This window comes from Lissotriton helveticus, chromosome 12 (assembly GCF_964261635.1).
Source record: "Lissotriton helveticus chromosome 12, aLisHel1.1, whole genome shotgun sequence".
In the NCBI taxonomy this organism is placed as follows: Eukaryota; Metazoa; Chordata; class Amphibia; order Caudata; family Salamandridae; genus Lissotriton; species Lissotriton helveticus.
In genome coordinates, this window is record NC_136073.1 from 875,944,699 (window position 1) to 875,972,234 (window position 27,536).

A 27,536-nucleotide genomic window follows, 5' to 3' on the forward strand; every position below is an offset into this window, starting at 1 on the left:
CTTTACTGGCAGTTTTGGCGGGCTATTGAATGTGCTCCTCTGCAGAGCCATCACTTTCCTCTTTGACCATGTATGGCCTGGAGCAGGGCTTTGACTCCATCGATTTGAGGGCTCACATGGCACGCACAAGCAGTTTGCCGGAACGTTGTCAACTCTCAGGGAAAGCAGTCTTGTCTTCTTCGTGCACGTGTCCCCTATTTGTCACCAGATTTAGAGTCCTACCCAGCCCTGGAGCATGCAAATGAAATATGCCACATGGGAGCTGCAGTCAAATACTTCTTTGTTACACAGCATACACTCACATACTGCGCATTATCTCATACTAAACATTAACCACACCCTACCGCCTCCCTGTATGACTTAGTTCCTGTTCAGATTCTGCTCCAGGACCATAAGGGTCCTAGTGCGTTTAACATCAATAACCTACAGGTGACATACCATCATCTGCCAATCTTAAGCAGGCCTTGGAGCGAGGGAGCAAGGACTTGTAGAGGGATAATTACATGTTGGAGGAAGATGCCAGTAGCCTTCAGAGCTACCTCAGGCCTCCAGGTGCTAGACTGGATATGGAAACATGCAGTAGCTGCTCATTGATGTAAGGTAGTGCCAGGAAATAGTCCTTTGTTAGACCACCTTGTTCTTCTTAGAATCACCGAAGCCGGGAAGCAGTTCATTATCAAGCCCAAGTATAGACAATAAAAGCTCAGAGCCTAGTGCTGTTACAAGAGGAGTAGTAGCAGCTCCTCCTCCTGGCAAAAAAGCCAGCCATATAATGGACTGCTCAACATGAAATGAAGAAACCACCTTTGGCATTTTCTATGAGTAGAATTAAGTGAACAGAGGATGAACAGAAAGGGCCTGCAGCAATGACCAAAATATCATCTTTGGAGTGAGAAGCTTCAAAGAGCAAGCAGCGACTTTTTTGTTTGTGAACCTATCGATCAAAAAGGCCAGCACCAAGGTAATGGCTTACTAGGTCATGATAAATGGGGAGGAGGGGCATGAACTGGCCAAACCCTTCAAAAAGCACATCAGAATAAGTAATTTGAAGAAGGAAGGCTGCTCCAGTAAACAGAGAAAAACCAACAAAGCTAAACATTCACTTTTTCCAGTGCTCGAGCGAAGGCTTGGTGGGCCAAAGAGAGCCCCTAACAGCGGATGACAGTTCCTGAACAGCTGAACTGTGGCGCACTACGTTACAAAACAGGACCAGCAGGTAGAATAAACCGCTATTGTGAATGGCAGCAAGGATAATGTCCACCATTTTTAAAGGCACTTGGACTGGAGAATTCCACCTTGAAGCAAGTACAGGCTCTAGAGATTCGGATGAACCACGTGCCCCTCCTTCTGCGACGCAAAGTAGACGCAAAGCTATCAGAGCATTTTACAGAGTTGCACAGCAATATTTACAGGAATAGAGAAAAAAAAATACAGGGTAAAAATATACAAAAGATGGTGCGGTGGGTGGGTAAATTCATTTGTTAACTCTTGACACATTTAAAGATACAGTTTTCCTGTTAACTGTTTTATTATGTGTTCATGTGAAATGTCTCTGCTTTTATTTGCTTTATGATTATAAACTAAGTGAATAAACCGTATTTGATTGAACCACTCAAGACGCAGATAGAGATTTGTTATAATTTCACCTTTATTAAAACTGTGCTTTTCTATAAAATAAAGCAAAATTCTTCCTCTAGGGGGTATTTCAGGATTATTAATAATGTACAGCAAACACAAAAATCAAGGCAAGTACTTGAAATGAAAATTTGATTATTCACATCAATATATACAGGACAGAAAGACGACTGATATTTTTCACCACTTGTAGTCTTCATGGAAGAGCTCCTGCAACAAAAAAACATAAAAAGGCTAGTAACTCTTTTGTAGGAGTAACATTTACACATTTTACAGCACACCATTTCACGGTATCTTAGGGCTCATTCAATGATCTCTGTGTGAGCACAGACCGAACAGATGCCACCGTTATACCGCTGTTATAACAACCTATGACTGAAACAAGTTGAGATCCTAAGATGTGCTCTATGCAGAATTTGTTCCACTCAAGTGAAAGAATAACCATATGACTATATATCCATATATCAAATGAAGTGCCTAGGACCCCCACCCCACTACCATTCACTCCAATGCGTCTTGCTTCAGAAGGGGGTGGCTTCCACCAATGCTAGACCTATTAAACCAGTTTCAGCACAATCGTTTTGGACTGGCTTCTTAAGCAGTTTTTAGAGACCAAACTTAAATTTTTCTGCATGGGCACCACTTAAGCATCACTCATTTTCAACTTTACAGCAGCTGCCTCTTGGCAAGAGGGTGCTTCTCAAGACCCTTCACCTCTTTCCGAAGAGATCATCTGCAGCCTGCTTTTGCCTTCCAATAAAAGCATGATTTGCAGAACCCACTCTTCAGAATCCAAGCAGTTAAGCATTTACACTTCATCAACACTGTACGTGAATGCAGCTTGTTCATTAGTGGAGCCTGTGAGTTGAGGAAAATGCCTTTCACAATCTTCAGTAAAATGTATTCTCCCTTGAAATTTTACAGAATAACAAAAACCTGGCTGCCTCAGCAGGATCTGATGTTCGGAGGCTTTCAGAGTGAGCTTGAAGTCAATTAAATAGATTGAGTGCTCTAAATCTCATGATCTGTTCACTGCTGCTTTCATTCATATAACCACAAGGTCACAACTTAAGCCCTACCAAAATAACTCCAACTGAACCCTTGGAGAATAAGGTCAGTCATCAGTGTAAAAGTAGCATATTATCAAATAACACTACACACACCTCACTTACAAATAAAATACAGTGGCTAATTGATCACGGGTTTCAAGTTAATGTAAATGCCTCACAGTAATCTTGATCGCAAACCGCAACAATGCATTTGCTGAAAGTATCTAAAAACTGGACCATGTTTTAGGCTAAACAGAAAGAGTAACTATACAAGCAAACCCAGTCACATACTTGGATCCTGCAGAGCAGGAAGACTTTTGTTTGCTAGTTGACTATCTTACTGAGAAAAACCAGGCCTTTATATCAAGGACTGTATACACCTTGATGGAGAAAGAAGTTGGAATCTTGCCAGAGTGGCGTGTTAACTTGCAGTGTCAAATAAGTATATGTGACATCAAAGATCCTACAGGCTGTTAACCCTTCATTGTTCATGCCTTTAACTCCATTAATGCAGAAAACGCACCATTTAAACATACTCTGAACTACCTCCCCAGTGCAGAGGACGTGAACATCTCATCCTGTGCGGTGGAGGATAAGCTTCCAGTTTTTGCACAGGAGACATCTCCCACTTGGTGTTTTATTGGGGGTTGACGTGGAAGCACTTCTGCTTCAGCCCCTGCACCTTTCCTGCACACAATCAACAACAGCAGCACATCCGAGTTGCATTGACATCACTGATGCACCATGGACACTACCGCAGGACAATAGTTAGTCTTGTGTTCCGTGTTTAGTGACGTCTTTTCCCCACAAGTCCCTCAGCACCCACCCACTGGGCACTGCGCGAGTTGAAAGGGTTTCCCCTTTCCAACAGTGCTTTAGCACGAATCCACCACTGGACATCGGGAGTTTTTTTATTCTTTATTTTTTAGGAAATTGACCTTCCTGCTTAGGGATCAACTCTCCTGCCCCCTTGGTTGATCTTTATAATTTAAGTATTCCACACCCCCAAAATACCTTGCAGACCATAATTCTGCAATAGAGAGAACAAGTAAACTACATGACAGAGGCAGAGTCTGTACTCTGCAAAGAAAGAGGCCAGAGATTTGTTACTACCATCTCCAGTGCCCATCAGCACCAAGCCTGTGCATTCAAACGTGCTTCACTTAATACCACACAAAGGAAAGTTATGGGAAATGGACTGAAGTAGAGCAGTCAGTTTAAGAGTGAGTATGTGACCGTATATTAACTGTGCATGGATATAAACCTTCTAGGGCCCATTACTCAACTGATGCACATTGCTCATATTTGTGGCCTGCTTGCCACCTTCATCCTCCCTCAAATCATGGCGGATGCTGTGTCAGTCGTATTACATGTGCATTATAATCGATGCACTGCACGTTAATGGTAGTAGGGTCATCTAAGATGTTTTCACAGACTAACCTGACAGCCAAACCCCAAATGCTTGTCTTTCTGGAACTGCACTTACTGCAGAAGAAAGACAAGCCCTCCTGAGCCTAAACCCGCATGACAAGGAGTCTGTTAAGGTTCACCTGGCACTTGAACAATTTTAGTCAGGACTCCGATTGAGGAGGATGCATGAAGAGACAACCAAAGTTTAGCTTAGACTTGCAGGGAAATGTCATGAGCACACCACTAGTGAAATTGCGGCATCTGTGGTGCAAGTCTTGCATTGCCTGCCAATGAGGAATGTTACACCATTCATCTTTCTCACCCTTCTACCTTCCCCCGACTACAATTATACTGGCAGGTATGTATGTACTTTTTCTATGGGAGAGGAAACTTTGAAATTGCACCCAAATGCAGTCAATTGCGACTTTGCAAAGGGGGTAACTTGAGTATTTGGGCCCAACACTTAAGAGGTAAGACTTTTTCAACTGCAGTTTTGGACAGACAGGGGAATTACTAGCAGTCCATGCCAACCAAAAGCCAGGTTTAAAGTGCTGCCCATCCTGTTTTTCTTGGCCTCTTTTTTTCCTCACTGCAGTGACTCTGGGCTCCTCATCGACCTTCAAGCCTTCCTTGCTACGCAAAAGTCTAGCTGCAAAAGTCTAGCTGCATATCAAACTCACTCAACAGACTTCTCGAAACAGAAAAAGCAGGTGGAGCAACAAACAGCCACAACAAACTAATTTAAGTATCTGCAATGGCCAGCCAAGAACATCCGATTCTCTTTTTCGTGTACTCTTCCAGTAACGGTCATTTCTTACTGCAGCTAGTGACTGTGTTGAAAGGTAGACTTGAGGTTACCAAAAGGGAAAAAAACAAAACACTGATAGGAATTCAAAAATAATCCTGGTGATCAAAATATTTCCTCATCTGAAACAAAACTCCTGCTGAAAAACAACCTAGAAATTCAGTGCAATGTATATATACTTTTTTTTAAAAGCATATCCGGAAGTAGTAAATGGAAAGGAAAGGTGCAGAGATTAAATCTCAACCTGAAATGCTATTTTTATAAGGTATGTATTAAGAGCTTATTGCTCCTGCATATCAAAACACTTGGATTTTGTAATGTAACTATTTTAAATTATGTTTAGTACTCTATAGAGGATAACTTGCTGATTTCCGAAATTTCTTTTTGGGGAAATAGCACAATTAAAAATAAAATCCTTGTTTTTAAAGGGCAATGGCACACTTCCTATGTTAACAAGAAAATGCAACAGCAGTTAGAGTACAGTAAAATAACAAAAATGATGGGGGGGGGGGGTAGTAAACCAGCCATCAAAGCTGGACATGAACAAGGATGTTTTTATGAAACGAGGAGATGAAATACTCAAAGGGTAGGTATTGTAATTTCGTCATACTGCATGGATTTAACATCATGCTTTCCGATTATGGTTGAACACTTTTGATTACCACAACACTATTTGAAAAAGCAACATGGCAGACCCACATTGTTGATGGACAAGAGGGGATTCATGACACACTTCAGGCTTACCTCCTGGTGAACCATGGCTTCTCAAACGCAACTATGGTAATAAATAGCATATGCATTGCTACAGAAAACCACGGAACTGTCTCCCTGGTGTTTTTGAAAGCTAGGACACCCGTTAAGAAAAAAAGATGAAGAGTAAACTAACGGTTTGAAATTCCTTCCAGGACCAGCTATTGACCAACATATAAAAGGCTGAAATTGGAAATATATGGCCACTGCAAACTATGAATCACAAAACCCTTTAGTTTATCAACAGGTGCTGTAACATACCCAATATATCGTGATGAATGGCTTTCCTTAATATCCTCACTTTTGAGCAGGATTCGATCGCCTGACAGTCACTATCAAGTTATCCATTCCGAAGGGTCGGGATCTGTGGAATTAAGGGAATGGTTATAATTTTTCCATGCAGTTTTTAAGGTTTCTGTAGATAAACCGCCCACAACGAAACATCATAATCAACAAGGAAGATGCGTATTTACCAAGCTGCAAATATTTCTCCAGGAAGCTTACAAATAACAACATGCTGGACACAGGTATTACATTCGGTTCTACCCTGGGGAACACACAGCCGAAACAAAGGTACAGGAATAAGTCCATCATAGACAATAGGCTTCAGTTCAATTATGCGCATTAATTTGATTAAGAATTAGTGTGTGTTTTTGATCAGTCAAATGGAAAATTTAACTTGCTTAGAAAGGAAAACAAGATTTACATTTTTCTTATGGAGTCACAAATACCAGCCTACATTTTAATAGATATAAGTGATGGAATTTTTTGTGAAGGAAAACAGAAGAGCAATTTACTTACCAGTAACCCTAATTATGAAGGTTGCCAATCCTAGATCCAAATGCCGTGCATCGGCTACCCAGTATTGGGCTCGGAATGGCATCTTGTTTAGTGGAATAAAAAGTACCAAGGATCCACGCTGCTGGTTTAAGAGTGTCTACCTGGGATTAATGATTTTGCTATTAACATTACTCATAAGTACTTCGCTTAAGTACCCAATTTAGCATGATTACATATATAGTGTTGGTGCCTTATATACCGCAGACTTGGCAGCGGAATGCACACAAAAAAAAACTAGCGATATGTGCCGGATTACAGAGAAGCAGATCTGTTATGAGATAATCTGAATTTAAGACAAATGTAATAGCAGGATGAATGTCCAGCCTTCGTCCACCTGCACTCCTCTTCCAACTGACAAGCTCTTTCCCCTCAACATTCCCTCACTGTGGATACCTAAACAGTCCACAACCAGAATGTAAGAACCCAACACTAACTTCCCCTTACAACATTACATAAAATAATTTCTATAAAACACAAGAAAATACAAGATGCAATATAAAATATAAAAATTGCAACAACAATACAACAATAAATAAACGGTATCCATAGATACACTGAATCACATTGCAATATGCATAATAGTAACCAAAACCCATATTATTGCAGATTAAAATCCTGCAATTCTTTGGCAGATTCTTCCTCCTAGTTGACACACTCTGCTCCATGCATCCCTTCCTTGCTCCATCACACTCCTCAACCTCACTTCTTCCAAACTTCCTACTCCCACTGATGATATTTTTCCCTTTCAACATCATGGGCTATGGCAACCTTATCCTTGTTCCACCACTTGCCATCTTACAATTTCAAAAAGCTCTTCTTCACCTCCACCACCTTCTTAGGTGCTGAGAACTTGGACTCACCTTTAGGCACAATCCTAGGACTCTTAATTCCCACATAATCTCCTGGAACCACTTTAGACTTCTTTCCATGCACACCCCCATATCGCTCCTGAGCCTGTGCTCTATTCCTACTAACGTCATCCATCTTGTGCTTGGATACGGTAAATTCCCCCATCCACTGTGTTTGTCATTTTAGATGCAGGTGAACTCTGCCTCTCAATAACACAAAAGGTGACACCCCCGTGTCCGCATTAGGAGTAGCGCGAACAGCCCACAATAACTTCCTTAATTCTATCCTACAGTTCACCCGTTGACTCTTGCTAACTGTACACTATCTGGCCGACTATAAAAATCCACTACAACAATGATGTACTCACGCCACCAGACTAAACGAGGGACTGATTATATCGATAGCAAGTTTGCCCCAACCCTTATTTGGCATTTCTATAGCCTTCACCAGACAAGGAATGGTGACTTGCGACTTGTCACTGATAGCACAATTAATCAGGGGTTGCTCCTCCACGTGGGCGGAGGAGCGTCGCCCCACTGCTTTCTTGCAGTGCGAGAAGCAGAAACATAAAATGGTATAAATACCATTTTATGTTTCTGCTTCTCGCACTGCGAGAAAGCAGAAGAAGGGTTTGGTTGGGGGCGAGCGGGTCGGGGAGGAGTGGCTAGACCAATGTTGTGGGCGCTGACTGTTTGGTTGGCCCCACGGCCTACCAAAACAGTCATGCACACACTCGCTTTTTCTCCATGTAGGCTGCATGGAGCCTGCATGGAAAAAACGGCTCCCCATAGACGCTTGTGCGGTCGGCGTCCCAGCCAATCACAACGCTGCCATTGCAGCATTGTGATTGCCTTACGGGAGGAGAGGGAGGCTGCCTGTGAGCAAAGAGAGGAGACGCGACGTGGGACCGGAGGCGAAGGGAAGTTAGAATTTCTTAATTAAATTAACCCCTTTCCCGCCGCTCCCTCACCTGCGAGTCATGCCGGCCGCGACTGCAATTAATACAATCTCTCACATATCGCTCCATACTACTGTCTAAATCAGGCCACCAAAAATTCTCAGGAATCCTCCTCTTCATTGCCCGAGATACCCGTGAGCCACTCATGAGCCAAATCCATAATTCTGTTTCTCATACCCTCAGGTACTACCAGAACCTTCAACCTGAACAAAAGTCCATTCACTACAGACAACTCTTCAAAGACATGCTTGTATGCTTCACTCTTCTCCTCATCCGATTTCAAACCTTAAAAGATACCAGCTCTTGCTTGTTTGAATTGCTTATCCAAATTGCATGCAGAAACCCATTGACTCTCTGATACGGCACCATCATAATAGTGTTCAACAGCACACACCAGATCCACCTCCACCTCATCCAAGATCTCAACATCCTCGTTCTGATCACAACATGGAAGGCGAGACAGGTAATCTGCCAACACGATCTTAGCTCCAGGTACATACTCCACCCGATAATCACATTCTTGAAGCCTATACTGCCATGTGACAATTTTATTAGTAGTACGTTTCATACCTTTGGTAGTAAAGAATTGTATCAGGGGTTTGTAATCGTACAGAAAATCACGTGCCCCATAAATACATTTTAAAATGAACGATGCCCAACCAACACGCTAAAGTCTTACTCTCAGTTACAGAGTAAGAGGATTCTGCTCCCCTCAAGCTCTCAGAGGCAAAAGCAACCACTTCATATCTACCATTTCTTCATTGAATGAGGACAGCACCCAACCCCTGCTGGCTGGCATATGTCATAATTATGCTTTTATCACGAGTATCGAATGATTTCAAGAGTATGGCATGCATAACTTCCTTTTTAATCATCAAACTCTTGATTACATTCCACACTCCATATGCATTCCACACTCCATACAAACCTCATTCTTCTTTGGCAGATTCCTCATCTTTTACATTTTGTTGCTGCACATCTGGATAGGAACCTCGTGTAAAATCCAATCAAATTCAAAAACGATCGCAACTGATCCTTATTTTTTGGGAGGTCGAAAATCATCTCTTGCTTTAACTAAATTTGACTTGGGTTCCACTCCACTAGCAGATAACTTGTATCCCAAATAATCAATAATGTGAGTGTTGAACTTACACTTCTCCGCACCGAGCCTCACCCCCCCTATCTTTCAAGATGGACGCCCCTCCTATCATTTTGATCTTGATCCTTGCCAAACACTAGCACATCACCCTGGAATGCAACAACTCCTTCTAGGCCCTTAAATACATATTCTGCCATCCTCTGAAATACGGCGGAGGCAGACGCCAACCCAAAAGACATGCGCTTGCACTGAAATAGGCCCTCCGGAGTTAAAATGTTGTCAGATGTATGGGACTTGGATGCAGATTAATTTAATGATACTCCGAAGACTTATCAAGCGAACTAAAAATGTTGCCCCCCTTCTAGGTGGATAGCATCTCTGTAATGTTGGGGAGGGGCTGACGATCAATCCAAATTTGATCATTGAGATTGCGAAAGTCCACGTATATACGAATTGATCCATTAGCCTTGCACTACAATAGGAGCACCCCAGTCCGAGCATTCAATGGGTTCAATGACTCCTTGCTCACAGTTTATGTAATTCTTTTTTTCACCACGTGCACAAGGCTAAAGGCACCCTTCTAACCTTATGAGCCAAAGGTTGTGCATCATCCACTAGTCTTATTTCGTGCGTGAACCCCTTGAATATACCCAACTTTTCTTGGAATACTTCAATATAGTCCTCTTCCCAAATATTTTTCTCCCTTACTGAAAAAAACAGGTAAATATTCACTCCTTAGTATAACTTGAGCCGGGTTGTTAGGACCCAAAAGTATCCGTAAACTCTTCTGATCATGCCAACCTAGTAACATGCATTATCTTTGGTTGCATACACCACTCCGCTCATGATACTGTTTTGGAACTTGAATTCCGCCTCAAATTTTCCCACAATGATCTATAGCCTACCCTCCATAACCAAAGGGGCACATTTTGGAATCCCTCTATTCAATCCCACCAAAAACTCTTTTCCAAAACTTATCACATCATGAAAGGGAATCCAGAGTCCACCATAACCTTTACATCAACACCATTGATGTTTAAGGTGCAGAAGTGTCTTTTTAACATGTTCACAGGACCCCCCCCCCCCATCTCGTTATTTTCCTTCACGAACACATCCTTGACCATTAATATCTCTCCTTCATCACTTGTGGAAACCTCAACCTCACCCACCTTGCTTGCAGCCACATCATGAATTTTACTGTTGCATTCTGCCAGAGGATCTACAAACCCTGGCAAAATGCCCCTTCCGCATACACTTAGCACACAACCGCTCCTTGGCAGGACGCATACTTGAATTACTTAAATGAGATGTGCTACCACACCTATAACACTAACTGTTTCAATGAAAACTAACTGGTGGACTTGTCAGATGCTTTACCCATCTATTCCTTGACTTTTCCTTTCTTGTATTTACCCTTCACAGCCAAAACATCCTGAGATTGAGTCTTCGCATCGGATACAGTAATTTTATCCGTAAACTAAATTGTGCTTTCTATCCTAGTTATCTCAACTTCCTTTTCTAACATTAGATCGGGTTTCGACAACAAGGCTTCTTGAACCTTTTTATTATTTGTTTTCTCAACTAGTTGATCCCTGATCATTTCCTCCTCGAAATCCTTGTATGCGCATGAGACCACCAGGATTCTCAGAGCTGCCACAGAACTAGCAGCTAATACACCTGAAATTGAAGCTCTTCTGTAAAACATATGTCTTTCCATTATGACATTTTTACGTGCTTTAAACCTTACATCCAGGGATTTTACAGCTGTTGCATATTGATCAATGGCACCACCACCCTAACCATCAATTGTCATGACCACCTCTGTGGGAATATGTTTTAGTATCTTCCAATCTTCAGAACTTAAAACCGTGACGAACGATGGCAAATTTCTTTTTGTGGGTGAATGAGTCACCTTTTAAGGTATCCAAATATGCTTCAAAGGCTTCCTTCCATTGTTCCCGATCCATCTCTGGGGTCGCTGGACTCTGAAAAAAACCTGGGGTGGTACCAAGGAGTACTGCATATTGATAATGCAAAAATGTGCACTAATACTCTGGCAAAGCTGCAAGGAAATACAACGTGAAAGTACACAGTAAGTAGCAGAGTGCGACTCGATGCAGTATTATGCAGATTGCTAAAAGCAGAGAAACCATGAGTGCCTGTCAATTTGAGTACAGACTCCCTCACCGATAGAAGACTGTCACAGAGTCAGCTTGAAATGTGCAAAGTAATTTTAGAGCATGGTGTGCCTGTCACTGTATGTGCAGGCTCCGTATGTACAGCTAGCAAGAAAACTGGTGCCGCCGCTGATAATAAGCGTTGAACTTTGAAGAATAACGAATAAAAGGCTTTGAAGGCAAAGAATGAAAACTAATCCAAAGATGGCCACGACGCATAATTCTTTACATCATCGGACACACGAGCTGACAGAGGTACATCAAACACATGGCAAATCGGAACTGCGAATTATAGATTCTCCCTACAGCGACATGTGTGCGCTGGCAAAGTTCCGTGAATGCACGGCACGACCTCCAGCATCTCTCTTGCAGCTCAGGGACTCAAGTGCAATACAGCAATGTCGACGGCACACCAACGGCTCCCGCAGGCAGAAGTTGACCTGTGCTGGAAGCGTGACGGGTGGGTAATAGTTTGTCCTGCTGAGACTCCAACTCGTCGCCACTACAGAGAAGCAGGTCTGTCAGCAGATTATCTTGCAACTGACAAGCGCTTTCCCCTCAACATTCCCTTGCCCAGGATACCTAAAAATTCCACTACTAGAATGTAAGAACCCAACACAGATGTGCAAGTTTGAAGGATCAGCTACTGTTCCAGTGTGGGGAAAAGCCCATTTTCAAAAAGAGGTTTAGTGTGCCAGGCTTACACTCAGTGGACAGTTCAGCATGCATGCCTCATGTTTATACCAACAGTCATTGTGACAAAATCCACAGCAATTCAAGAGCAGCATTCTAGGTGGAGGGCAGAAAATGCTTAGGAGGGTATGGCAATACAGCTGGTCACTTCTTGACCTCATGCGATCTCTTGTTCCACCTTTCGCACCGCTAGACAACAACATGTAAACATCTCTGCTGTAACCACACTGACAGTTCAGCTCCTGGCTAATCCATAATCACAGCTGTAAAGTTTTTCAACAAAGGAAGGTGCAGCAAGTACTACTTGAAGATCTGATCCATGCGTTGGAAACCAACCAATGGGAGATAACGTTGTTTATTTGTATTTTGATGCTGTAGGACATCTTCGAACTGTTGCATTGGCATTTTTTAAAGCGAGGAGGAACTTTAGAGTAACACATGAGAAATGCAAATAAAATGCAAGCACAGTGGTAAACCCAGTTGTTCAAATCAGGTCCAAATCACTTTAGGTATGTGCTGCTATGCAAAGAAGTCACCAGAAAAGCAACATATGTCTGTATCACAGGAAACAACTTTGGCACAGTTCCAGACTACAGATACAAAGACAGTGTGGGGCTCCGATATACTTTTAAAGAGAAGTAAATATTTGGGCAATACAAAATGCCACCAATGAAAACTATCCCTCCTAAACAGGGTTGGCAAAGACATCTGATCTTAGATAAGGGAGAAGGTGCTACAGGGCAGCCCGTCTATCACTGCCTACCATTCAAAATCTTCAAACACTATTTCTATTCCAAAGACGACTAGGTCGACTACCTGGAAATGACAGTGCCTGGGAAACCACAGAGGTGTGGTATTAAGTGCTACATAAAAAGAACAAATCATTAGCCTGAATGAAATTGACTAATGTTTTTAAAAATAACAAAAAAGGGCAAGCATTGTTCCGGAAAACAGCTATTTAAAGTCATCACAATCAGAAGACAGAAAGAAAGCCTATAGGACAACACCACTGAGAGTTGAAGCCACGAGTAACTTCAGGCGCTCTGAATTGGATAAGCACTGTCATGTCCAGAAGATTCGTTTTGCTTTGCTTTCCATGCTAGGGAGAGGTAAAATGTTTTTCAGGTGAATCAGCAGGAAGAAACAAGATATTGATCACCGCGCCATCCTCATAATTTCAGGACACTCCAAGATGGATGACTTTGGTAAGGCAGTATTAAGTCCAAAAGGCTTGGTATGGTAGTAGACTAAAAACCGGTTGCTAGACATCACCGCAAAGAAAAAGTCTTCAGATGCTTTTTCTTGTTTATTTATTTATTTAATAGATTTATACAGCTCACTGGGACCCAAAGGTATTTTGTCAAAAGTAGCACAACTTCACCTACATATAGCAGAGTAATAGTAGAGAACGGACACCCTGAAACCGGAGGGAATGCTGCAATTAGCTGGCCAATTTATCTAGGAGCCAGAGAGCAAATGTTGAAAATCATTCAAGAAATTGTTGGAACAATCAGGCATTAAGACGTTTCCTGACATTAGAATGGGCTAAAGCTTTTCTGGTGTTCAGGAGAAAAGTACTCCTTGCCGAGGTAGCAGCACCTGTGAAAGACTGCTTGTGCGCTTGCTGTCATTTTGAATTTGTGGACCTGGAGATAGAGTTTCTACTTCCGAGGGCTCTCCAGTCAATGTAAATGGTGAGCGTTGTAGCAGATTGTTATGGTGAATGTCTTTTTGAGCAGAGCAGTAGAACTTGAACTGTATCCGTGCTTCCACATTTCATCCAGTCTTCAAACAGAGCTAAGGAAGATCAGAGTCAATTGCGGCCAGAGACACGGCTGTAAAGCTGCAAATCACCTGGTCACCCAGGCCTTCGTCACCAGCCGACTGGACTACGGCAACTCCCTCTACGCCGGAACCACTGCCAAACTCCAAGAGAGACTCCAGCGGATCCAGAACACCTCAGCAAGACTCATCCTGGACATCCCCCGACACAACCACATCTCCGGACACCCGAGAGACCTGCACTGGCTCCCGATCAACAAGAGAATCACGTTCCGACTTCTCACCCACGCACACAAAGCCCTGCACAACCAAGGCCCAAGATACCACAACAACCGCCTCAACTTCTACACTCCCACCCGCCAGCTCCGATCGACCAGCCACGGCCTCGCCGCCGTCCCTCGCATCCGAAGAGCCACCACGGGAGGAAGGTCCTTCTCCTACCTGGCCGCCAAGACGTGGAACTCCCTCCCCACCCACCTCCGCCTCACCCAGGACCACCTCGCCTTCAGGAAGCAGCTCAAGACCTGGCTGTTCGAGCAGTAGCGGACCCCCCCAAGCGCCTTGAGACCCCCTGGGTGAGTAGCGCGCTATATAAATGCCTTGATTGATTGACTGATTGACCTGCTTATGGTCGACATGATAAAGGAAAGTCTGCAATGAGATCAGAGATGGATCAGGTACTTTATATACAGCAGAGGACAGGGATGATGCCTGCACTGTGGCAGAACGCAGTAGAAAGCAACCTGCCTAGAGATAAAGGAACTGATTTAACACACTGTGATACACCTTCTATGAAGGTATTGCACTACTTGAGGGGGCGCTAGAAGGCACGCTGCGGAATGGCTGCACGCTAGTGCCGCTCCGCTGGTCGGGGACACAATTCTGCAGACAAAATGCCACGTTTGGTGAAATTCGACGTGAAATAAGCACAGAATTATGCATCGGAACGGCTGCACAACAAGGTACTGGCGTTGGATGCACAAAATATCGAGCCATCGCAGAGAAAATCAACTTGGAAGGTGAAATCCCCCGGACTCTCTAGCTGAAACAAAATGGCGGTGACGTACGCCGTGGAATAGGCGAAAACAAAACCAGATTGCGCCTACTGTATATGCACGATACCGGAGACTAACTGGAAGTTTCCTTGCGCTGCTGAATGCCCTCTCGGGAGTGACCCCTTCAGCTCTGCCCTGCTGAAGAGCGCGATATAACCATACGTGATAGCGGAGGGTGGCAACAGTGAATGGCGGCAGAACGCGATACTTGATCTAATGCTGTATCGCGTCTAGTGAAATTGCATCGCACCATCGGAATACAGCATAGCGGGAATTGAACAACGTTTTTGGCCGCAGCGCCCTGAGATGCGGCGTCTGAGACAACGCCCTCACTGTTCAGGCAAGTGATATACACATACCCTTTGGCGAACCGCAACACTTCGTACGGCCGGCTCTCATGGTGCGCACTACATCTATTGAGGATACTACGCTGATGAATGCGGACGACACACTGGCACATATACAGACCAGCAATTGCATATAAAAGCTACCCACACTACACTTGCCAATTAACACAGCTCAATATACACTACTGGCCTACGCTCCAGCAGCTCCTACAATGGGACATCGTCACTGACACAATTGAGCAGTGAAATTGGAGAAATATACCCACTCACTATTGCTCGATCTAAATATATGGCAACACCCTTTTTTTTTATAACCTGAACATTGACAAATAGGTAGCAGCTTCTTGACACCTAATCAATGTATACTGCGCACTCCGCATGAACTATTAAGTAATCCTCACACTAAAAAGGCGACACAGCGAACTATACATCTCCATCACTCTATAGGAAGTGATAATGAATATGCTACTTACCAGTATGCATCTGTTCTTGGCATGTAGGGCTGCTGACATTCATATCTATAGCATAGATCGCCGCCTAGTGTTGGGTCCGGATGATTGCACATTGTTGTCCTGGAAGAGTCTTCGAAGTATCACGAGATAGGTGGCTCCTCCCCTGGACTACAGTGCGCATGGGCATCGACTCCATCCTTAGATTGTTTTTAGCCATTGTGGCAAAGATGGAGTGCAATAGTGTAAACGATGACCATGCCAAAGAGTAAGTGTAAGAAGAAGTCTGCAACCGCTACGGGCGCCGGGGAGGAGGGCGGGCGATATGAATGTCAGCAGCCCTACATGCCAAGAACAGATGCATACTGGTAAGTAGCATATTCAGTTCGAGGCATGTGGGCTGCTGAATTCATATCTATAGCATAGAATACATAGCAGTCCCTCCATTAACGGCGGCCGCCCGTGCCAGTTGCAGAAGTTTGAAAAAGTGTTCTAAGAACAGCCTGTCCTACAGCTGCCTGCTGTTTGGAATGCACATCTACACAGTAATGTTTAGTGAACGTATGTGGTGTAGACCATGTGGCTGCTCTAAAAATGTCTTCCAAAGGAATATTACCTAGGAACGCCATGGAGGCCCCCAACTTGCGTGTGGAGCGGGCCCTGGGGGGGACCGTTAAAGTGCGCTTAGCTTTGTGATTGCAAATCTGAATACACTTAACGATCCACCTGGCTATTCCTGCTTTGGAAATGGGGTTGCCTTTGTGCTGGGCTGAGAAGGCAACAAAGAGCTGTTGTGTATTTCTAAAATCTTTGGTTCTGTCAATGTAGTACATTAACGCTCTTTTGACCATCAAGCGTGTGGAGCATTCTTTCTGCTACTGTTTCAGGGTTTGGAAAGAATGCGGGCAGTTCTATGGTTTGATTAACATGAAACTGCGACACCACCTTCGGAAGAAACTTAGGGTTAGTGCGCAGCACCACCCTGTTAGAATGGATTTGTATAAATGGCTCTTGTACTGTGAGCGCCTGTAGCTCACTAACACGCCGTAGAGACGTGATGGCAATGAGAAAAGCCACTTTCCATGTCAAGAACTGAATCTCACATGAATGGAGAGGCTCAAACGGGGCACCCATCAATCTGGTGAGGACCACATTGAGGTTCCACACAGGAGCTGGCGGGGTCCTGGGAGGGATGACCCGCTTCAGCCCTTCTAGGAAGGCTTTAATGGCAGGTACCCTGAAAACAGAGAGATGCTGCCTGTTTTGAAGATAAGCCGCTATGGCGGATAAGTGTATCCGAATGGAAGCATATGGAAGATTGCATTTGTAAAGATGTAACAAATAGCAGATGATATTAGGAATGGATGCATCTAGCGAGTTGATGTTGTGTTCTGTACAGTAAATGACAAACCGCTTCCATTTCGCCGCATAGCAAGCACGGGTAGTGGGCTTTCTTGCCTTCGGATGATGTCCATGCATTCAGGAGGCAGATTAAGGTAGCCAAACTCTAAGACCTCAGGAGCCAGATCGCCAGATTGAGCTGTTGCGGATCTGGATGCTGAATGTCGCCATGGTTCTGCGTCAAAAGCCTGGGTGTGAGGCGCAGCCGTTGATGCGGCACCACGGACAGTTCTAGAAACGTGGTGTACCATGGTTGGCGTGCCCACGTTGGAGCAACCAGGATGAGCGTCATTGAGTGTTGCTTGAGCTTTCTTGCCACCAGCAGAATGAGAGGTGCTGGTGGAAAAGCGTACGCAAATCTGCCTGACCAGTTCATCCATATCGCATTGCCCTGCAACTGTGGGTGAGGGAACCTGGCGGCAAAGCTTTGTCATTTTGCGTTTTCCTTTATGGCAAACAGGTCTAACTCTGGATGACCCCACTGCTGGAAGTACGGGCGGAGTACTGATGGATGTAACTCCCACTCGTGCATCTGGTGGCTGTACCTGCTGAGCAGATCCGCCATCTGATTGTCTTTGCCCGGGAGGTGTTCTGCCATGAGGAAGATGTTCCTCTGAATGGCCCACTTCCACATGCTCTGAGCCAGATGAGACAACTGTGGAGAGTGTGTACCTCCCTGCTTCTGGATGTAGTACATGGGCGTCATGTTGTCCGTCCGGATCAACACGACTTTGTTGCACAGATGTACTTTGAATGCCTTCATCGCCATGAAGATTGCCATCAGTTCTAGGTAGTTGATGTGCATCTTCTGTTGCTGCGTTGTCCATAGTCCCTGCACAGTGTAGTGGAGCACATGAGCTCCCCACCCCTGGAGAGATGCGTCCGTCGTCAGGATAATCTGTGGCACAGGCTCTTGAAACGGTCGGCCCTTGCAAAGGTTGTGTGGATCCCACCAATGCAGAGAGCTGTATGCCCGACCAGTCACAAACACTAGGTCTTTCAATTGTCCTTGAGCCTGAGTCCACTGACGTGCCAGGCATTCCTGGAGGGGACGCATATGCAACCTTGTGTGCGGGACTATGAAGATGCAGGAGGCCATCATGCCTATCAACTGCATGAACACTCTTGCAGGAAGTGAGTGTTGTGGTCTGAACTGTTGGAGTAGTGACTGGATGTTGCCTATCCTCACTTGGTTTGGCTGAGCCGTGGCCGCCAGAGTGTCTATCGTCGCGCCCAAATACTGCCGCACATGGGCCGGCTGAAGGTGCGACTTGGGATAGTTTAGTGAAAACCCCAGACTGTGAAGAAGGTGAAAGGTGTGGGACATGTCGGTTGCGCACTGCTGGGCTGACTTTGCTTGAACAAGCCAGTCGTCCAGATAAGGGTAGACATGGACGTTCTGTCTCCTGAGGTGCGCCGCCACCGTCGCCAGACATTTCGTGAACACTCTGGGGGCTGTGGTCACCCCGAAAGGAAGGACCTTGAATTGGTAATGCCTGTTTTGGATGGTGAACCTGAGGTATTTTCTGTGGGAAGGGTGGAGTGGGATGTGAAAGTAAGCATCCTTGAGATCCAAGGTTGCGAGGAAGTCTCCCTGGTTTAGCAATGGAAGAACCTGTTGCAGTGTCAGCATGTGGAAGTGTTCTGAGAGAATGTACTGGTTCAGGGGCCGTAGGTCCAGAATAGGTCTGAGTGACCCATCCTTCTTCGGGATTAAGAAGTACAGGGAATATACTCCTGTGCCTTCTTCTTCCACTGGCACGAGCTCTATTGCGCCTTTTTGCAGCATGGCAAGAACCTCCTGCTGCAATAAGTGCAAATGCTCTTGTGACATAGGACGGTGTTTTGGGGGCATGTTGGGTGGAGTGGCTGTTAGTTCTAAACAATAGCCAAACTGGATAAGTTTCCTGACCCACCTGTCTGTGGTGATGGACTTCCAGACCGGCAGGAACTGCTGGAGTCTCCCCCCGACAGGTGTTGGATGGTCGGGGGGCAGTGACAGGGAGTCACTGTTTGTTGGTGGCAGAGGAACGGGAACTGTTGTTGCCTCTGCCTCTACCCTTGGAGCTGTTACCCCGGTATCCTCCTTTACTCTGCTTGGGGTACGAGGATTGCCCCCCACCTTTGTTGAACTGTGCCTGCTGTGACATCTGGCCTCTGGTAACACCTCGATTGCCTGAGCGACGAAAAGTGTTCCCTCGAAACTGCTGGGACTGGAGAGCCCCCATGGACTTGGCAGTCTCAGTATCTTTTTTTAATCTTTTCCAGGGTGGTATCAACCTCCGGACCAAATAACCTGTCTGGGTTCACCGGCTGGTTGAGGATGGTAGTTTGTATCTCAGGCTTGAACCCGGAAATCCGGAGCCAAGCCTGACGCCTTAACATCACGCTAGTGTTGATTGCCCTTGCTGCTGTGTCCGCAACGTCTAGTGCACACTTTATAGCTGCGTTGGAAATGAGCTTTCCCTCTTGGAAAAGCATCTCAGCTCCCTCTTTAAACTGATCTGGTAGGTGTTGCAAAAGGGTCTCTAGGGTGTCATAGTGTGACCTGTCGTATCTGGCCAATAGTGCCTGCGTGTTTGAGATACGCCAGATGTTGGCCGCCTGAGCCGCTATTCTCTTCCCTGATGCCTCCAGCACTTTCGACTCTTTGTCTGGGGGAGGAGCTTCACCCGTGGTTTGCGAGTTCGCCCGTTTGCGGGCATTAGAGACCACCAAAGAGTCCAACGGCAACTGGCCCCTTATGTAGGTTGGATCGCCAGGCGCCGGTCTGTATTTCTTCTCAATTCGAGGATTAACAACCCTAGACCTTGTGGGCTCCTTAAAAATGTCCGCAGCATGCCTGAGGACCCCTTTGAGCATTTGAAGAGTTTTCAGTTTTTTCAGCAGTGGAGAAAGTGTCAAAAAGGAAGTCAGCCTCCACAGGGTCAGCGTGCATGTCAACATCATGGTTCTTAGCTGCCCTCTCAATCAAAGCATGAAATGCTGTCGAATCCTCAGTGGTAGACGTCTTGACATTGAACACTTGAGGGTCAAGGGCTGCATGCTGATCCCCTTGATCACCTGCGTCCACCCACGAGTCCTGTTGCTCATCAGGCTCCGTGTTGGTAGGAAAATTGTACTCCTCATCCTGCTCCTCCCCATCCTCTCCATCAGAATAGGTGGGTGAGGGTGTTGCACCTCGGAGAGGTTGTGTAACCATCGGCTCAACTAAGACCGGTGTGTCTTGTGCAGGCCTTTTGCGCTTTAGAGGAATAGTGTATGACTCCAAGGGCTTCGATGTCGTAATCGTCCTCTTGTAAAGCGTTAGCTTTCCGGTGTCGGCATCGATAAAATGCTCCGACTGCTCTGCTAAAGCGGGTGGTCGATGCTTCAAACCCCCAGCCGGGGGAGTCGTTTTCGACACCACCGAGTCTTTGGTCACCGACCGTGGAGCAAAGGCCTTCGGCGCCACCTTAGGCGGTAACGTGAAGAGGATCGGCGTCGAAGTCTGTGGCGTCGGGACAGCTTGCTTCGGTGCGGAAGGTGTCTTCAGTTCCGACGCAGAAGCCTTGTCCTTAAGTCGCTTGAGGGAGTCCGAGACCTGCTTCGTAAAGTAAGCGGATGGTTTCGTCGACCCGACCGATGGCCTCGGTCCGCCCCCAGGGGAAGACCCGAGCGTGGACGCCTTCTGTTTCTCTGATCGAGGCGCAGGAGCATCCTTCACCGGTGCGCTACGATCCTTGACCACTGTCGCCGACGTCGCCGACGGCTTCGGATCGGCAGCCTTGACCTTTGGCGTCGGGATCCCAGACTTTGGCTCCGCGCCCTTGGTCGACAGCCTCGACAGGCCTCTTGGCTTTCGGATCAACAGCCTTGTCCGATGCGGTCTCGACAGCCTTCTTTGACTTCGGGTTGACTGCTTTGCTCGACACCGATTCGACGGGCTTTCTTGAGCTTGGCTCCTTGACCACTTTTGGCGTTATGGCTGGCTCAACAGCTTTCTTTGGCTTCGAGGCCTCCGAAGACGACGGCGTCGATGGGGGAGCAGACGTTTTCGGTTTCGATGGCGTGTCGGCCATCTTTGTTTTCGTCGACACCGTTGGTTTCGGTTTCGATTTTGACAATGGCGGCTCCGCTAAAGCGTCCGTAGCCGGGCCGGAAGGCGGGGCCGTGGATTTTGGTGTAAGGTCTCGGGTAAGGCCATGTGGCGATCCCTCGACCTGAGCCTTAGTAAAAGTACAAATGGGGTATAGCTCTTCCTCTGAGCTATCTTCCATGGCCCCGTAGGCCTCGTCGTCGTCCCCTACCTCAACGACGACTTCCTCTACGTCTTGGCCTTCAGCGTCCGCCTCGTAGTCGGACTCGACGACCACCGATGGAGGCGAAACTTGAAGTCGAACTTGCTGCTCGTCCGCTTCTTCGTTGACGAAGATGTCCACTGGTGCCGGAGCCGATCGTCGGGCCTCGAGGCGCGCCGAAGCTTGATGGTTTTCTTTGAACGAAACCTGGAACAGGCCATACAGTTGGCCTCGTCGTGGTCCGGCGACAGGCATTTGTTGCAGACCGGGTGGACGTCGATGTGTGGGTACTTGGATCTACACACGGTACAGTGCTTGAACGGACTCCGCTCCATGCCGTCGAAAGTCTTGCTGCGTTGACTGGGCCTCGATCCCCGAAGAGTCACACGACCCCCCGGATATCCGACTCGATGAGTTGGAGCAAGTCGGGCACCGAACGCAAACAATACCGACGGTTCGAGGAAGGCCTTTTGGCCTGGAAAAAGTTTGTTTTTTATCGATTCCGAACCGGAGTTAACGAAATCACATCCGAACCCAATGGCGGAAAAAAACAATCTAAGGATGGAGTCGATGCCCATGCGCACTGTAGTCCAGGGGAGGAGCCACCTATCTCGTGATACTTCGAAGACTCTTCCAGGACAACAATGTGCAATCATCCGGACCCAACACTAGGTGGCGATCTATGCTATAGATATGAATTCAGCAGCCCACATGCCTCGAACCTGAGTGTCGAGGGCTGCGAACCTGGAGTTAACTGGCTCGTCAGACATGCAGAGCAAAAACTTGCTGATGGTGCCATAGGGAGTGTGGACTAGCTAATGAAACATATAAAGACTATACCGGTTGCTCCCGAATTGACCCTGTGATATAATAGCATTTAGCAAGGCGGCAGAGTAAGAGAACTACAACTCATGAAGAATTGCGACCACGGGTGTCACTTCCAGGCCCCCCGCAGAATTACTGGTGGCATGGGTAAACTGACAAACAGCAACCGAGTCTCTACTTTGACACCCGCCGCACGTCTAAAGTAACAATGGCGTACTCGGACACTGAATTGGACACGGAACAAGCAAAAACATCCAACATGGAAGCTGTCCTGCATGCCATACAACTGAGCCTACAAGCCATAAATGGTAAACTTGACTCACTTGCACAGAGAGTAGACAACATGGCTGCCAAGCTTGACAAGCAGGGTGAAAGGCTGAACGCTGCTGAAATGCGTAATCAGCAGTTGAAGACGAATCCAGGATGACGACGCGCAAATGCACAGAGATGGAAAAGATCCTGGAAGTCATCAAACATAAAAATGAAGACTTGGAAGCGAGATCTCGCCGAAATAATGTGTGCATTATGGGGATTCCGGAGAGCACCAACACGGGGAGGTTAGAAACGTATGTGGAGGATATGCTGTGAAACATCTTCTTTCGAGCAGAAAACATTTCCCCGGTGCTCATCATCAAATGGACCCACTGATCACTGGCACCCGCGCCACCACCGGGAGCCCCACCGAGGCAATAATGTATATTTTTATCCTGATTTTACGTGGCAGTGCAAACGGCACGTAAAGACTTAAATTATGCAAAAAAGAAGCTGAGAGACATGGGCATTGAATATGCAATGTTATACCCAGCAAGACTGCGCATAATCCAAGATGGATGGGCGAATATATTACCAACGCCAAAGGCGGCCCAGGACTTCATCAAAAAGACTCTCTTCAGACAAAAAACACAGGATTCATAACTCTACAGCCCATAATATTCGTACCCCTCTTTGCATTGTCACATCAGTTAAACCCAAAGTTGCAAGCGGCTGCTGTCTTACTAGACGCAGCTAAAGCATTTGACTCAGTTGAAAGGACATATCTTTTCACACTATAACAAAAAATGGGACTGCCCCAATCCTCCTGCAATGGATTAATATACTTTATACAGCACCAGTAACGAGAATACAAGTGAATCAATATGTATCAGATACGATACAGATTTCGCGTGGCACACAACAGGGATGTCCCCCTGGCGCCACTTCTATTCGCAAGCGCGCTAGAACCACTGGCGACCGAAAAAGGGAATGTCACAAGAGTACGGCCCTACAATTCCGTCAACGTCCTTTAAATATTTCATTATATGCAGACAACATGGTTTATATGTCCGTGATCCCACTGCTAATCTATCCCCCCATATACGGGAATATATTAAATTTGGACGACATTCGGGACTCCAAATAAATTGGAATTAATCAACTATTATCTCCTTAACAGAAATGACCCGACCACACACTGCGGAATTTCCATTATACTGGCAGAGCGACCCGGTAAATACCTGGGGATCTGGTACCATGGAACCCTGAGGTAGACAGCTATCAGTAAACTAAAAGAGAAAGTGGAAAGATGGATTCAATTACCGCTTTCTCTGACAGATAGAATGGCCATTGTTAAGATGGCCATATTGCCCAAATTTCTTTATCTCTTCAACAACATCCCCATTACACCGCTGGCGGCTGTATTTCAAAGATTGCTGACCACGGTCACCCAACTTATATGGGCCGGTAAAACAAGCATGCATCAAAATGTGCACTCTAACATTACCTTATTCGAAAGGCGGCTTTAAAGTACCAGATTTTCCCCTATATTATTCATGAGCTCAAGCGCAATATGCGAACTATTGGTACCCGATCCGTTATCTGCAACATATGGCGGTTGAGGATGGCAATGCACTTCCAAGTCCACTACACAAAATACTGCTGCATCAGCGCGCCCATGTGAATAAACACGAAATAAACACAATTCGGGAATAGATAGAATGGAAGATCTTTATAAAGACGGCACTTTCATAGAAGCTGATGCACTTAAAATCTAAACCCCACATTTCCCAATGAACCACCTATGTTGAAAGCGTTGCAAATGATTATCACTAATCCTCATAATATACATCTTGTAACGAAATTATATATACTATTTCAAGACTTAGAGGGCAATACATCTAAAGCACTGGATAGGTGGAATAAACTAAACTACTGTAAGTACACCTTACTGACGAGGAATGGTTTATCTGTTGCGCCCTGACTGATATGCTCACCTCTAATGGTAATCTGCTTATCATACATTATAAATATCTGCATCAAACTTATCACACGCCGCTTAAATTACACAAATGTGGGCTTCGACCTGACCCACGTTGCCAAAAATGTGGCACAGACAATGCCGAATTCATTCATTTAGCCTGGCTTCGACTTCGATACTGAAGTTTCGGATCTGAACCCGTTTTCTGGCGGCTCTGCGCCAGAAGGCTTTTGGGTGTGTTTCGGTGCAGAGCCAGAAGACGGGGCATTGGAAACATGTTCTCGGTGCTGTCAGTGGCCCAGAGGCAGGGGTTGCACCGGAGCCTTTTTCTTGGGCCGAGGTGGATTTTGGGGCCAGGAAGGATCTGTACTCTCGTTACGCCGCCCTTGCAGGATTACGTCATCCCACTCGGAGCCATAGTCGAAGATGGAGATGGGATCCTGTTCTTCTTCGGCTCCCATGGCGTCGCTGCCTTCTTGTTCCGAATCTTCTCCGAAGAGGTCTGGAATGGAACTTGCGTGTTGGCTCTGCATGTTGCGACGTCGAGCCTGAAGGTCGCGAATCGTCTTCTGGGAGCAGAAAGGCTTGCACGCGTCGCAGTCCTGTTCTCTGAGTTCCGGAGACAAGCACAGGTTGCACACTTCGTGTGAGTCGGTGCCCGGAAACTTCACGTGGCACCGAGGGCAGAATTTGAATGAAGTCCATTCTATCGTCTGCAAGGCGGACCGAAGCAGGTAGACTGGACGGCCTTCCACAAGCTTCCCGATCTAAAGAGTTTTTTTTTTAAAGTAAATACGATACGCGGAGAATAGGATACACGATTGAAAACAATACCGTCGAGAATGAGTGTCTTGCGCACTGAGGAAAACAAAAGAAACGGTGTCGAACCAGAGCACAGCAATTCACGTCCAAACCCGATGGCAGAAAAAAACAATCTAACAATGGAGTCGATGCCCATGCGCACCATCACTGAAAGGAGGAGTCACCTACCTCGTGACTGGAAAAGACTTCTTCGAAGAAAAACAAACGGCAAACATCCGGACCCAACACTACATGGCAAAGTATGTGATCTACAGCTCACATGCCTCGAACAAGTTTATTGTCAAGGCAGTCTTACATCCAAATGGAAAAAATGCCCTTAAATGATGTCAAACTTTCTAAGGTGAATGTTGTAAAATATGAGAACATCAAGACTAAAAGTCAGTTGGCAAGGCTTGACGGACCCCATCACTTAAACGCAGATGACCTGGCTCAACAAGCCAATGCCAGAAGGAGTTCCTGTGGAAAAATAATTATTTGAAAAATGTCATACCCATTGTTGCAGCTACAGCTTCATTTCACATCAGGTGCATGGTGTGAGACGACTGTGTTCAAAACGTGAACCGCCAATGTCACTTCCCAAGTAAAGTAGTGCCAGTTTCTGCTTAGAACTTACCCAAGGTGAACATGCCATTGTTGGAGTATTATGGGGTGCCTCAACAGTCTGCTCTGCAAGTTGCATGGGATGACTTAATGGAGAACAGATAGCAACAGCGCCAGCGGGCATTCCTCAGAAAACGGAAGAATTCTTCAATGTTTACATCATTGTCTTCAGCTACGAAAAAAACGTTGCTCCGTTTATTTCAGAGCCTGCAGAGTGAACCAACAGTACTTTTAACATTAACCACTGTGGTTACTGTCAGGACGAAAGGACAAAGAGAATTGTGCTCTACTGCCTTTAAACTATCCCAATCAGGAAACAGTGGTGAAAGAATGGGATCACCGTCGACTAATTTTTCCCAGCTTAATCTGTTCAGCTACCAAAGCCTAAAACAGCATCTCCGTAGGGAAGGCAGAAAATGAAACCTAGGATGGAAAGAAAATGGCCTATTGAAAGGTAAAATTGGTCCACAACATATATGAGAGATTTTGGGAAATGTTTAGATGAAAAATTAACAAAAACTGGTTTAACTTTGAATTCAAATTAAGACCCTGGTCTTTTTTTCTGGTAGTTAATAAAAATGAAGAAACCAGCTGAAAATTGATGATGAGGCACAATTCTGGTAGGCAAAATCCAAAGGAGGTCATGTACTCAAGAATCTTATATTCCAGTTGATAGTTTTTTTTTTAATCCAGTTTCTTTTAACATCAGAACATTTTCAATTCAGTGGAGCAGCTCGGCAAGTTTTCTAGACTTAAATGATCATTTACATCAAATCCAATAGCCGAGGACCTTGCCCGGCCTAACACTTCCCCAATGGGATTCAAAAGCAAGACTAAAAAAAAAAAAAACTTTCTTTGACTAACCATACCTGCAAAATGGTAAAGGAAGTCCAAAAGATAATGGAACATGCACATTTGGATCTGATGTTCAGAACTAAATTGCATTTTATTGCTCTGGAAAAAAAGGCCTGAAGTTCTTTCAAAGTACTAAAAAAAGCTTGATTTAAACATCTTTGCTGCAACACTTAAACCAAAAGCAGTTTCTTGTTGCAGAAACAGAGGACCATTGGCATTCATAACAGTCCGAATAGAAGCCCAATTAGGTATCAGGAAAGTGAATCCCATGACCGTTATATACAGTTAATAAACAGGGATTCCTAACTCAGACAGCCAATTTAGGAAAGGTGACATTACTTCGACTGTCTTTAGACGTTCGACGCAAACACAACTTTATATAATTTTGGGAAAAATCTTGGGTTTAGTCCCCTATGTAAATTTGATACTCTGTTCCTTATAACAACTCCTGCTGACATACCTTACCCACCAAAAATGGCCGAGACAACTGCAAACTATATTCTCTCCTAAAACATTTTAAAAGAGTTACCACAGAATCATTACCAGACAGATGTAGGACAGAGTGACTGAATTTTTGCTCCCTACTAGACATATCATATTTTATTCTGTTTATAGGAAGCTG

The 27,536-nt window shown here is 45.5% G+C and overlaps 1 protein-coding gene across 1 annotated transcript in view; it reads right to left on the minus strand.

Moving 5' to 3' along the window:
* Nucleotides 1–1,626: 1,626 nt before the first annotated feature.
* The window catches only part of LOC144797830 (uncharacterized), a 127,302-nt gene continuing 101,392 nt past the window's right edge, over nucleotides 1,627–27,536 (minus strand). The window contains exons 10-11 of the mRNA XM_078668638.1: nucleotides 5,911–6,013; nucleotides 1,627–1,845 (exon numbers count right to left, since the gene is read on the minus strand). Coding sequence (XP_078524764.1) covers nucleotides 5,947–6,013 — 67 coding nt within the window. The 3' untranslated portion in view covers nucleotides 1,627–1,845; nucleotides 5,911–5,946. The remainder of the gene's footprint in view (nucleotides 1,846–5,910; nucleotides 6,014–27,536) is intronic.